Raw genomic sequence first — 13,506 nt, 5'->3', positions numbered from 1 at the left:
AAATAATTTTAAAAATTGACTATTTCTCATTAATTCTGAAACATGTTAAACATAAGCTATATGCTGAATAAGCAGATTTAAGTCTCTATTTGTTCAAAATACCCCAAAATTTTATTACTTAGGAATTAACTCAATGGTACAAATGATTTTAAACAATTACTCTTTGTGCAACCAACAGAAATCTATCACAAAGGGAAATTTCTTTCATGATGTTAATAGATTGTTCACTTATCCAGTAATTTTAAATTTAGAAGTCTGGCATCAAATTGATCAAAACAGTCTACTACTAAATAATTAGAAAACTAATACTTATGAACACAGAATGAAAAGAAAGATAAGTCAATGGTCTTTATTCATCTGTAGTTAAAATATAAATTATGATGAGCAACTTTTCCTAATTTAAAGGAACAGCACTAACATCTAGCCACTAAATTTTCATTCACCTGCTACAAACACTATGTTATATAGCACAATTGAAATGAAACACCTTAAGTGGCTAAAATAGTCAAATATCCTGTTTCATATGAAGTTTCCTGGACCAAACGATAATTTGCTACTTCAAATTTGGTTGTTTTAATAGTGGCATATGTATTTTATTCCTTCTAAAAAATGCTTTTTCCACAGCCATGAAATTAGGCACGTCATCTATCCTATATAATAAAAGGCTAATATGCAAATCAACCAAACGGTGGGACAACCAGTTGCTATGACACGCACTGACCACCAGGGGGCAGACGCTCAATGCAAGAGCTGCCCCCTAGTGGTCAGTATGCTCCCACAGGGGGAGCGTTGCTCAGTCAGAAGCCCTGAGCTGGGCTCACGGCTGGCGAGTGCAGTGGCGGTGGCAGGAGCCTCTCCCACCTCTGTGGCAGTGCTAAGGACCCCTTGGGGGATGTCCGACTGCTGGCTTAGGCCTGCTCCCCATCAGTTGGATATCCCCCTCAGCTCTTGGACTGCAAGAGGGCACAGGCTGGGCTGAGAGACCCCCGAGTGCACGAATTTTGTGCACAGGGCCTCTAGTATATATATAAAAGCCTAAATGACCATTCAACCATTAGCTATGACATGCACTGACCACCAGGGGGCAGAGGCTCAACGCACAGGCTGGAAACATGGAACAGACTGATAAATCTCAGAAGGGAGGAGGAGGGAGGGTGGGAAGAGATTAACCAAAGATTTTACATGCATACTAGAGGCCCAGTGCTTGGATCTGTGCACCAGTGGGGTCACTCGGCCTGGCCTATGAAGATTAGGCTGAATCCATGCACTGGGCCTTCGACATCCCCCAAGGGATCCCGGATTGTGAGAGGGCACAGGCCAGGCCGAGGGGCCTCTAGTTAACATTATAATTAACATGGAAAGTGAGTTTAATATACATTTATAAAAATCTTGTCTGACTTCCTTAAGAATATTTTAAATAATGGTTCTTTTGGTTTCTCTCCAGTACAAACTTGCGAAGTCTGATTAAGGAATCTTCATTGACTATATCAGGAATAATTCAATTATACCATGCCTTTTAATGAAGAAAGAGTCTCAAATTCCAAAATTATGTATGCTGTAGGACTCATAAATATGATTAAATGATTATTCCTCCTTTAATATTCTTTTAGAGTTTGACACATTTGTTTCAATTTCTGAATTGGGTCATGTCCGTAACTTTAGATAGCCTCAATATTCCCATCCCTTTTCTCCTGTCTGAGATGTGAGGTAGCAATCCTTTGGAAAACCCAAGATTAAAAAAAAAAAAAATTAGTTTGATTTAGATCATTCTTCACCTTCCTTACTATTTATTATTCTAAAATCCTTTAACATGTAAATTGGCTGAACTGGGATAGAGCTCTTAACAATTGTTAAGGAAAAATATAAAAATGCTTTACTTCTTATAGATCCATTCTCACAAATAGTAAGCAGTTGGTTTTAGAACAGCTCATTTTTACTTAAGATGTGTGAAATGCAATTGGGAGAAAACATTTGGGAACACAAACCTATAGATTAAATTAGGGACATAGATAAACGCTGCAGACATCAGTAGTTTATTGTTTGTTTAGTCCAAACACATTCAAAATGGAAACCAAAAGAATACTTTCCACCTGAAACAATTAAACTAGATTCTACTAGCATATAATGCTTAACACATTACAGCAATAAAGATGGTAATCCATTGTCTTCTATACCTACTAAAGCCGAGATGGTAAAGCCAATTTGGTTGCAATAGTGTCACAAGGATAGAATATTACCATCCAAAAAAAAAAAAAAAAAATCAGCAAATAACAGTTATGGTAGATGAATATTTTTACTCTGGTTCACTGAAAAGGGGACAAAATGTTAAAAGTCCACAGTACTGCAGGTGAACAATCACCATGTAAACTTCTCCATGTGATGTTTTAATGATTTATTCATGGTATGTAAAGACTGAAGCTGAATGGCTCTTTGCTCTAATTTTCTATTACACTTAACATTTGCCATTACTTTTGGTGCCAGAACAGTTTTCATGAGTGGCAGGGCAATATCCTGGATTAGAAATTTCACATATATAAAATGGGAAGAAAGAAAAGAATGAAGGAAAAATATGCTATAGAAAAACACTGACAATAAACCACTCATTTAAAAGTAGTTTGAATAAAGGCTTCAAAACTCAAAATTCATTTTCTGGTAAGAACTTCAAGTACTATACATCAGAAAGTGTAAAAAGTGTTTTAAGCAGAAAAAAGAAAAATCCTTAAGCCCCCCCAAAATGGCAACTATTAAGATATCTGTGTCCCCACAACGTATGCAATAGTGCAAGACTTTTCCTCAAACATGGAAGACCTCACTCAAAGGAAAAAAAGGGACAGATTTAATTTTACTTATATTACCCAGTACATGAAAAACAAAATATGTGCATCATTTGTTAATTTACTAAATAACAAAGTTTTCATAATTCAAAATCCGTTTGCTATATGTCAAGTGCATTTCTGTTTTTACCAAGATAGAATGGAGAAGTCTTCCATGCTAACAAGCAGCTTTAAGTGGTCACACTTATTTACCCCACTCCTAGCTTGAAACATCAGAAACTGATATGTATCAGATGCTTCAAGCATAAAATTGATCATCCTTTGCCATACTTGCGGTTTACTGGAACTTGCTAAAGAGACAGACAATAATCCAGCAGCTACAAACTTTGCTCACAGAATTGTTTAGAGATTCATGTAAAAATAAAAGATGTCGTCCCAGACTTAAATTCAGAGCCACTTGGGTGCTGACATCAGTTCAAGAATTGTGCAAAATGAATGACAGTTCCCTGCCCCCCAAATAGAAAATGCAAACACTTAAGAGCTGCTGTTCTTTTCTCTGAAAATTGCAGTATCCTCACTTCAGGTTTACTTGCCATTTATGGAATCTGACTGCTTTTAAAATGTCACTAAAAATGTACATCAAGTTGATTGACTTTTCCAAGCACCTCTCAAGTGATCTGCTTCATCATTCACATTCATGCTAAGAGAAAAGTCAACAAGAGACTTAAATAACCGACTTCCTCCTTCCCTCTCCCTCCCAAACACACAAGACTCCCTCCCACAGAGAACACAAAGTTGTTAACTAAAGAACAAGGTAAATAATATGCTAGTCAATTTTACTAATTTTAAAGATACTGCAATTTTTATACACTTCAATGATTTTTCAACATTTTGCAGCTGTTTGGCTTTGCAGCACAGCAATTCATACACTATACTGTACAAAATTACCAGCAAGACTGGAATGATGTATTAATAGAAGGCACCATCATGCTTATTACATTACCAGAGAACAAAAATACAGTAAAGACAATTTTCACTGTACACAGCTTAAAGAAAGGAAAAAGGGGAGGAGGAGTGTGTGGAGCAGCCAGCCAGCCCTGTACTGAAGAGGGGCAGGTAGAAAAATCTTAGATATGGAGCTACTAAATCTGGTCTAGTATTCAAGACCATAGCATTTGAAGTTCTGATTTTTGTTATTTAGTTCAAACTAAATGGTTTTCTTCTGGAATATACTTGTAGTCTTGTTAAGGTTTATGTGTACACACGCTGGTCACAGCAAGCAGATAAAATGCCCTCATCATTTCACAAACTATTTTCTACTGGAAAAAAGGATGAAAGATTTTTCTCCCCTGTTGCCTTCTGTTGCAGATGTCAATGTTAATGAGTTCAGAGTACCCATTAGTGCATTTTGATGAGTGCATAAAAAGTTTCTGTTGGTTTGTATTTTGGGGGAGCCAAGAAAAAAGGCAAAATTCTCCAATTGCACTATTTGTGTTTCCAAGATTAATAGGCAGAAACAGTAACACTTAAAACAAAATGTGCAGCAGAGGATTTTTTTTTTACTCAAAGGACCTGAATTCAGTTGGGCATGTCCTCTTAAAAAAAAGTTCATTTTGTTGTAGATAGTTTAAGATATGGTCATTCCTCAGTCCTCAATTCTCCAAGTCTAGATTTATAAATTAACAATGTGAATCCTGTTGTGAAATTGGGGAAATAATGTCCACCTCAATTTAACTCATAACCAAAAGATGCTTTTCACATCAAAGAAATGATCAAAAAGGCTGTGTCACATTCCAAAGCCAAAAAAAAAAAAAATTAACAAGAATGCAAACACGATGACTAATGTACCACTGCCAAGACTTTGCCAACAGTGGGGCTTCAGCGACGCTGTCCCGTAAAGCGGCCTTCCATCTGCCCGGTTCCTCTTCCAGAGCCAAGTTTCTGTGCCATGCCACCTCTTGGAGGAGGTCCTCTTCCATCCCGGTCACGCATCATTCCACCACTCACTATTCCTCGTGGACCACCAGGACCTCGATCATTGCGCCTAATATCCCTGCGATCATCACCACCACCTCTGGTTTCTCGCTCTCTTGCAGCTCTTGTTTTTTTCTCTTCCACATTTAAACGCACTTCCCCTCGAAACATAATTGGCTTTAAAAGGGAACAAAAAGATTTACATGGGCAGGTTAGATAGTAATAGTAAGTATTTCCTTGTATATGTAAATAAGAAAATCCTAAGAAACAAATTTAAAATGACCCACACCTCAGACTTTAAAACTAACAATTCTCTATTCTTTGTATAAACCAGCAGTTCTCAACCTGTGGGTCGCGACCATCGGAAAACAGATATAGCATTATCAGATATTTACATTACGATTCATAACAGTAGTAAAATTAGTTATGAAGTAGCAACGAAAATAATTTTATGGTTGGGGGTCACCACAACATGAGGAACTGTATTAAAGGGTCGCGGCATTAGGAAGGTTGAGAACCACTGGCATAAACCATTTCATAATGAACAATTTTAGTTTTAACATTAAAAAAGATTCTCTATGGTTTAAAAATGCACCAGATTAATGTTATATACAACAGGAATAATAAAGTCTTGAATTATGCCCTTTAGGTCACTTACTTTTGCAATTAAGATTCTCTGAACTGGTTCAGAGTCATCAAAAACCACAAAACCAAAATTTGGAAGCTTTCCGCCAACGCCCTTGGTATTGATGCGAAGTTCCACAACATTCCCAAAACCTGTGAAAACATACATTGCACCAAGGGTTAAATTTTTTTTTTAATGGTAAGTTCACATTAATATCTTTATTTTTATTTTATTATTATTTGTAATCCTCACCCGAGGATATTTTTCCATTGATTTTTAGAGAGAGTGGAAGAGAGAGGGAAAGACAGAGAAAAATATTGATGTGAGAGAAACATCAATTGGTTGCCTCCTGTACATGCCTTGACCAGGGCCTGGGCCAGGGAGGAGCCTGCAACCAAGGTACATGCCCTTGACCAGAATCGAACCTGGGACTCTTCGGTCCATGGGCCAATGCTCAATCCACTGAGCCAAACTAACCAGGGCACCAAGGGTTAAATATTTTAACAGAATACTTTGTGGCCTCAATTGTTCAAGATGAATAACCTTAATCTCCTTGATCCATCTCAAAATAAAAGTTGCAAGTGGCTACATCCAACAACAATTAAGGTACATATTCACTCATATAGGTCATTCATCTAAGACGCCAACAACTAGCTGGAATATTTGTTTTGTAACCCTTCAGTATCTTTATTAGACATTTCAAAAGGAGAGTTATGTACATGATTTTAGAAAGACAATGCTATTTTCTATTTCTGATTTGTAATTTTATAATTCATCCCACCTCCAAATTTAACACTGATTCATCCTGCTCCTTCGTCTCACCTACAGAGAACCAGGCCAGTCAACACTAAGTACAATCACTGAGAAACATCTGATATAGCCATCTACTCTCTTCTGATAAGTGGTTGGTACCTGGAGATATTCTAATTACTATGGAAAAAGCTCTGTTTTTCTCCTGTTTAATTTTAAGATAAAACAAAATAAACCACTTACTCATGAAGAACTCTTTCAGTTCATTTTCATCAATATCATGTGGCAAGTTGCCAACAAAAAGTTGATGACTGTCTGGATAGCGAATTATTCTACGGTTGTCAGATTCATTCTGTTCTATATCTCCTCTGCCTGAGAAAAGAATAGAGCAGATATAAAGTTCACAGCATCTTATAAAAATTAGTTCAAAGCAATGAATATAAAAATCACTTAATATCAATATTCCTGGTTTAGTTTAATAAGATAGTGAGTTTCTTGAACAGAGATGAAAGTGCCTATTATTAGTAGGTTAATAAGGAAATATGATATTGAAGTGTAAAGTGAGGGTACTGACTAGATTGCACAAGTCCCTTCTAGATCTACTCATCTGATTGATTATATGAAAGGCAAATGTTAGGAGTTCAAGTTTCCCTCCTTAAACTCTTGCCATTACCTAGGAACCAAATAGATTTCATATAGTGAGATATATTTGTACTAAACATGTGTTTAGTATTTTGAAATACACAAATTACTTAATCTTTGGTAGTATGAAATTAGAGCCAAATCATTAAATTTAATAGTAATACTTCATGTATATATTATATATGTTAGGGTGTTCATATACATTTATACACATATATATAAATTGTATTTGATCCTCCCAGTAACACAAAAAACACAGGCATATAAGAAAGGCACTGCACAAGAAAAATTTGTATAACTGAATGGCATAAGATAATCTCATAATTTAAGGGGGTATCACCTAAACTCAATCAGTGGCAAAGCTAGGATAAACCCTAGCTTCCATGACTTCTGGTTTAATAACATATCACTTATATTTTACTTTTGTGGAAAAAATTACACATTCTAAATTTGATGTATACTATCTCCCACCTCCTCCCAAAAGCAATCTACACATACTTATATTATTCAAATAGAGGTGCTACATGTATTAGCTAAAAATGGAAACAAGTCAAAAATCATGGCAACTTACTTAAAACCTAAGACAATCAAAATAAGAAGAATCAGGGTGTGCTTATTTGTTTATCTGTGAAGAGATAAGAGTGCTAAGTAAGAAAGTAGGTTATTGGCAGCTCGGTTTTGAATTCTTAGAACCAGTGACAATAACCAAATAATAGTTGGCTCAAAATTATTATTAATAACTATCTTCAAAATACATGTCTCTATGGCATGACAACTAATCCTCCCCTAGAAGTTAGTTGTTTTGCACCAGACTGAATTTTAGCAGGTTATTTAAACCTTTAAGCATTTTGAAAATGAAAGAAAAGAATTTGGGTATAAAACACTATCTGTATTGAAACAATATAGATCTTGTTTCTGTAAAAAAAAAAACCACACACACAGAGTTTTCAAGTTCAGTATTTTCCAACTTTTCAAGTACTAAACACTAAATTCTAACAGTTACAGAGGAGGGACTGACTCACCTGGTCTTGGTCCTCTAGGAGGAAAACCAGGTCGTTCTCTAGGTCGTTGTTCACGCACACGAGGTGGCTGAGACTGAACTTCTGGTTTAGCTTCAACTCTCGGCTGAAACACAAGGGAAAAAAACACATTTTAAAATGCAAGGGAAAACACACATTATAAAGAAAAGAAACACATTCCATAGAAAAAACCAACAAAAGCAACTACCAAAAGTCACTAACAGGCATAATGGTAATTTTAAGTTTAGAACGTTTTTAACATAGTGTCTAATTATACATGAAAAATAATTTTATAAAAATATTCTGTACCAATCTAGGACTGTAGGGTAGGCTTTGTTTTCCCACTCAAGGCCATATAACTCACAACAAGCTATTTTTTACAACCATATTTTAAAAGTTACATCCACACTGAGAAAGCATAAAAATCACAAAAATGCAAGATGAACCAGCCACTCCATGTAAACACACACACAAAAGAAAGAGCCATCTTTATTTCAGGAAGACAAGAATATCTGGCACATACTTTCTAACTATCTAGCTTACTGCCCTTCAAATGTAAGTGCTCAGCAATATCCTCTAAACCTCACCCTATAAATAAACCTTGAAAATCAATATTCAAAATATACAACTTAGCTTATTCTAGCACCTAAAAATACTACTTTTAAGTCAAAATACACGTAAGAAAACAAGCTGGAAACATGTATATAGTATCTCAAATAGTCAAAGAAGTCTTTTAACTTTCTATTGCTCTTCCTTATGAGAAAGGTGTGCATTTATTTAAGGACTGACCCCGAGAATTTTCCTTAACTGTTTCTTGAGAGATAATTGGGTGAGGGAGGTAATGGGACATTTAAGATGCCTTCCAAAAGTTTCTGCTAACTGCTGAATTAAACACATACAATTCAACTATTTTAAAAACAACAAAAAAATCCACATCTATTACATTTTCTTTTAATATAATGGCATGTTCAGTATTCCCAACTTCTTCAGATTATCTACTGCCCAAATATTTGTAGTACAAGGAACAGATAAAATATATGGACCTTCAAAGGATGCTGAAAACACTCAGCAGTATATGAAGAACATGTTGTCAAATCGGGAAGCTAGTAATTTCAGTGCTGTCTTTATGGTTGATCATCTCTAAGGACCTCAGTCCCAGCAGTGGCTCAAACTCATCATTTATATATAACTGAAGTATTATAATTTGCAAGGACATTTTTTTTTACAAGGATATATTTTGATACAAAAAGTTATGCTTCCTTCACCAATGACAATTTATTACTGTAAATGCCTTCACCCACTATAACCACTGTAATTCCTAACAGTTTTTAACAAATTTGCCTGACTCTTCCGAAATTCTATTTTCTTCCATGTAGGTTCTCATTTCCTCCAACAAGATTGTTTCCCATGTTCTAGAATTTTGCTAGTTAAAAAAATTTTTAACTCGATTTTTTCAGTTATTTATATGTATTTATTCCTACAAGGACCATATCTTAATTTATTTCTACACCACCCAAAGAACCAAAACAGTGCTGCTAGACATCGATGTTTAGTAACTATTAATTCACTTAAAATTAAATCACATTTAGTTAGTGCTCTAACCCAAACATGTAGAAGAATGTTCTATGCCTGACCCAAGTTACGGCCCTGAGACCATTACTATCTCTAGTTGGAATTGAACACTAGAAGATATTTTGACCCACAAAGTGATGCCTGGAAAAGGCAGTTACCTAAAAATTTCAACTTAAGGGGGCCTAAAGTGCAACTTAACTTGAATATTAGGTTGTAAAACAGAATTAAAGAATAGATGTACTCTAACAAAATTTTGATGAAACTAGTGTGTTTTACAAATTCATAAAAATAGCAAATGAACATTTTAATTTAAAAATATCAGAAAAAGCTAAGACTCATTCAATTCAAATGTTGTCAAAGAATTTGAGGCCACCTGACTGATTCAAATGGTTTTCAAAACAGATTACCAAAATAAAACCACAAGTAGCAAAACAGAAAAGTTCTTCCATTATCCTAAGGGCTTCAAAGTAACAATTATTTAAATAATTTTCAACATCTTACAAATAAATTAATTTAGCAACCTTTTAGTATATATCTGATAATACATACCAATGCAAGAAAAATCAGATTAAAAATCTAACAAAATTCTTTTCAATAATTGATTAATATTTTAACTAAGCCAGCTGTGTAGTTATAATACTTTAGGTTTAAATTTATGATTAAAACTACTTATTCTAACTAGATAAAATGGCTAATATGCCACATACTATTTTATTTGAGGGCCTTAAAATTATTTCCATGTAACAAGAAAGTGTGCTCACATGACAAATCCCACAAATGAAAGTAAAACGAAATGAGATAAAAATGAAACCATCAAATCAAGTCAATAACAGCAAATAAAAACCGCAACTAATAAACACATCCTTCAATTTAACATAAGCTATTTAGATAAAATAATCAATTTCCAGACAAGATCTTTTTCCCAAGAAATTAACGCCTACTAGTAATGCCCTAGAACTACATTTAATTATTTTATTAATTACCTATGCTAAAACTGTTAAGGAAATAAATATTACACCAAAGTAACAAAATAAAATTGAAAGGTTTATTAAATCAAGGGGAAAATCATGAATTCATTCTAAATATAGCCTAAAGAGATCAGAAATTTATTTTAAAGTTTAAACTATAAATATTTGTTTTAATAGGGTATAGGTTGGGAGATACAATCTAGTCTCCTACAATTCAAAAACTAACTTCAAAAATTTTAAGATATTGTTTTTCCTAGGCAAGAGGCTAGGATATAATAAAATGCAATTTAGACATGCCTTAAATATAGTTAGTACTCTTCTTAAATGTAAATAGAGATACATTCCCCTCCAAAGGTCTAAAGAAATCTAAGTAAGTTTGCATAAGTCACACATGGACTCTGGTGCTCATGGCAGCCAACTGCATGAATTCAAAGTCCAGCCCTACTATTTATATACCTGTCTGAAGTACTTCTCAATTTAATTAAGTGGGAAACAGGAATAATAATAGTAACCACCCTCACAAAGTGGTTATGAGGATTAGATGCAAATGAATATAAAATGTTTTGACAATGCCTGGTATAATGAGGATAAGCTATTTTAACTTTTAACTAGCAGTAATTTAAAAAAAATGTAGCCAACTCTCTGAAATGAAGTAGCAATCCAAAGGATTCCAAATGCAAACCTGATAAATCAAGCATTTCAAAGCATATCCAAAAGTCACTTATCAGGTCTTCAGATGGGTTGAAAAGTACAATCAATACTTGGGAAATTAATTTTCTTTAAGGGAGAATCCTGATTTGTGATCTGAGGTAACTAACTACTCAACACTTCCTGAATATCTAACTGAGGGGGAAAAAAAGGTTATCATGAGGCCATGTATTGTACCTGATTATGTGCACCAACACCAGAAAGACTGACTCATATTACTAGCTTTTTGAAACCACAAAGATTCACTATTTAGAGCATATTAAGAGGTGTACACAAACAATTGTATGTTCACTAACAATTTTAAATGTAAATTTTCTAGTGGAATGAAGTTTAAGTCAAAATGTAGGTAAAAGAATTAGACATTCTTTTAAACTGTGCTTATAAATTTAATTTAAATTTAGTTAATTCTAAAGTACACCTATTTTCAATGTTTTGAAAGCTCTGAAATGTGTATGATGACCACAAACAAAAAGCAGAATACTGGAATGACTGGTTAAGGTGAACACTACAGTCATAAGTTGGTACAGGCTTCGATTAAATGGTGTGAACCACTTACAGACGAAGAACTTAGGCAGTATAATTTTTAAAGTATTTTATTTTTTTAAAACAGTGATTCTTTATAATGCCATACTACTTTGTGCCTTTCCAAATTTCTTCCTTAAAATATGTTTTAAATAAAATTTAAAACTTTTTAAAAAGGAATTATTTTGGTTATTTTATAGAAGCCTTTTAAATGACAATATAATTAATGTATGTAAAACCAACTTAATCTGCATTTCACACACCCAAACCCCAAATACCACCTATGCAGATGATGAATGGAGATTTGGCATTTAAAGTGGGTGCACTGACATTTAATACAATTTTTTTGGTATATTTAATCCATAATTTCTGATCGACTCATTTTAAAAAGTATTAAAAAGATAAGCAATTGGCAATGTAACAAGGATACAATCCAATGTGTTCACAGATTGGTTACCTGTGAGACTGGTGCTTTAACATGGGGTGGAATTCCAGAGGAAGAAACAGTACCACTAGGAGGCAGGTTTTTACTGGTCACTGAAGCCCAGGAGAAAGCCTGCAGGAAATGCAACAAACCTAGACTACTAATCATGGAAAACCACCAACATTCCTATAGGGAAACTTCCAAATATATATTTTCTTTTCACTTCTAAACTACTGTTCTATATTGGAAGACTCCTAGAAGAAAGGCACACACACACATGCCAGTCTATGTGCCAGCTTTCATAATCTCATTATGCAAGATTATTTGATGTTTTTTTTCTGAACTACTAAATAAATCCACAAGCAAGTTCCTATATGCCCTAAGTAGATGAGCAAGTGGGACAAAACCACTAATACATGCTAGAAAAATAAGAGCCTAATAGAACCAATTTCTTTCCCCTTTTAGAGAAAAATGGGGTGTGTGATGGTGTTAAGAGGGGAAGGATAGGAAAGAAGAAAGTACTAGCTGGAAACTTTAACAAACATTCACAAATTGAACAAGGAATCTCCTCTCACTACCCAAATATACTTTAACCTTCTATTTTTACAGAAAGATAAAAGATGTATAGATAGGTTTAAATGATACATTATGGGTGTCACTCATCTTTCCAAGACAGTTTAATTAGTGTAGTAAGAAAACTTTTCCCATTAAGCCAGAAATAAGAGGTATCTCTTCTTTTAATAGGCCAACTTATTTAAGTTGGGAAATTGTAAGACTCCTTGCATCTGGTGTGTAGAGGATTTATTAGTACAGAATGGAAGAGCAACTCTCAGTTTTATGCATGGACCCAAATAATTTCATGTAAGGTACTAAACATTGCAGAGACAAAGATTAATCTTCAACTTCACTCTGAGGGGTATTTTTTGAGGGGAAAAAAACAATGAGATTTTCTCAGGATTACCAAAAAACCCAGTTTCTTTCATATGCACAAAAAAGTTTAGTTTACTATATGAAACAAATTAACATAATAGAACAAAGGTCATGCTTCATTAATGTTATCAAATATAAAAGTGTGATGTTATAAAGAGTTCCTTTGATCTAACCTTCGGTGGTTCTTGTGGCAGAGACACAGGTTCAGCAGGAGGAGGAGAAGTAGACTTCTCCTCTAATTCTTCCAACTTCTTCTCTTCCACCGACAGCTTCAGCTCTTCAGTCTTTGTTTCAGATTCTGGCTCAGGTTCAGGCTCATGAGAGGATTCTTCCAAAGGCTCCTCTATGCCATTACTACAATAACATATTTTATTTCCTTTTCAGTATGAGTAAAATGATTAATTCAAATAAGATAAAATTCAGTATCTCTCTAATCTAATGGGCAAAAGTCCAGTAAGAACTAGAAGGCAGAAGGGAGTAATACTCTCAAGCAACATTTCTCAACTTCACTGTTTTAAAACTGGATTACTAAAAATGTTTACTTTAGTATCAACTAGAAAGAAACCCCCTATTTTTGACATTAAATGCTCATGCCCTA

The 13,506-nt window shown here is 34.4% G+C and overlaps 1 protein-coding gene across 2 annotated transcripts in view; it reads right to left on the bottom strand.

The window, feature by feature from the left end:
• Positions 1-2,012: 2,012 nt before the first annotated feature.
• The window catches only part of G3BP2 (G3BP stress granule assembly factor 2), a 35,904-nt gene continuing 24,410 nt past the window's right edge, over positions 2,013-13,506 (bottom strand). Inside the window, exons 7-12 of one of the 2 annotated variants that reach the window (XM_070394864.1) lie at positions 13,082-13,262; positions 12,012-12,110; positions 7,788-7,890; positions 6,367-6,495; positions 5,407-5,525; positions 2,013-4,925 (exon numbers count right to left, since the gene is read on the bottom strand). In XM_070394864.1, coding sequence (XP_070250965.1) covers positions 4,653-4,925; positions 5,407-5,525; positions 6,367-6,495; positions 7,788-7,890; positions 12,012-12,110; positions 13,082-13,262 — 904 coding nt within the window. In that variant the 3' untranslated portion in view covers positions 2,013-4,652. The remainder of the gene's footprint in view (positions 4,926-5,406; positions 5,526-6,366; positions 6,496-7,787; positions 7,891-12,011; positions 12,111-13,081; positions 13,263-13,506) is intronic. The other variant, XM_070394873.1, reaches the window with a different exon arrangement.

This window comes from Myotis yumanensis, unplaced genomic scaffold (genome assembly GCF_028538775.1).
Source record: "Myotis yumanensis isolate MYYU_CA2020_CCGP unplaced genomic scaffold, mMyoYum1.0.hap1 SCAF_1, whole genome shotgun sequence".
Lineage (NCBI taxonomy): Eukaryota > Metazoa > Chordata > Mammalia > Chiroptera > Vespertilionidae > Myotis > Myotis yumanensis.
Note: the sequence above shows the minus strand (reverse complement) of the source record. Positions and strands in the feature narration are given on the sequence as shown.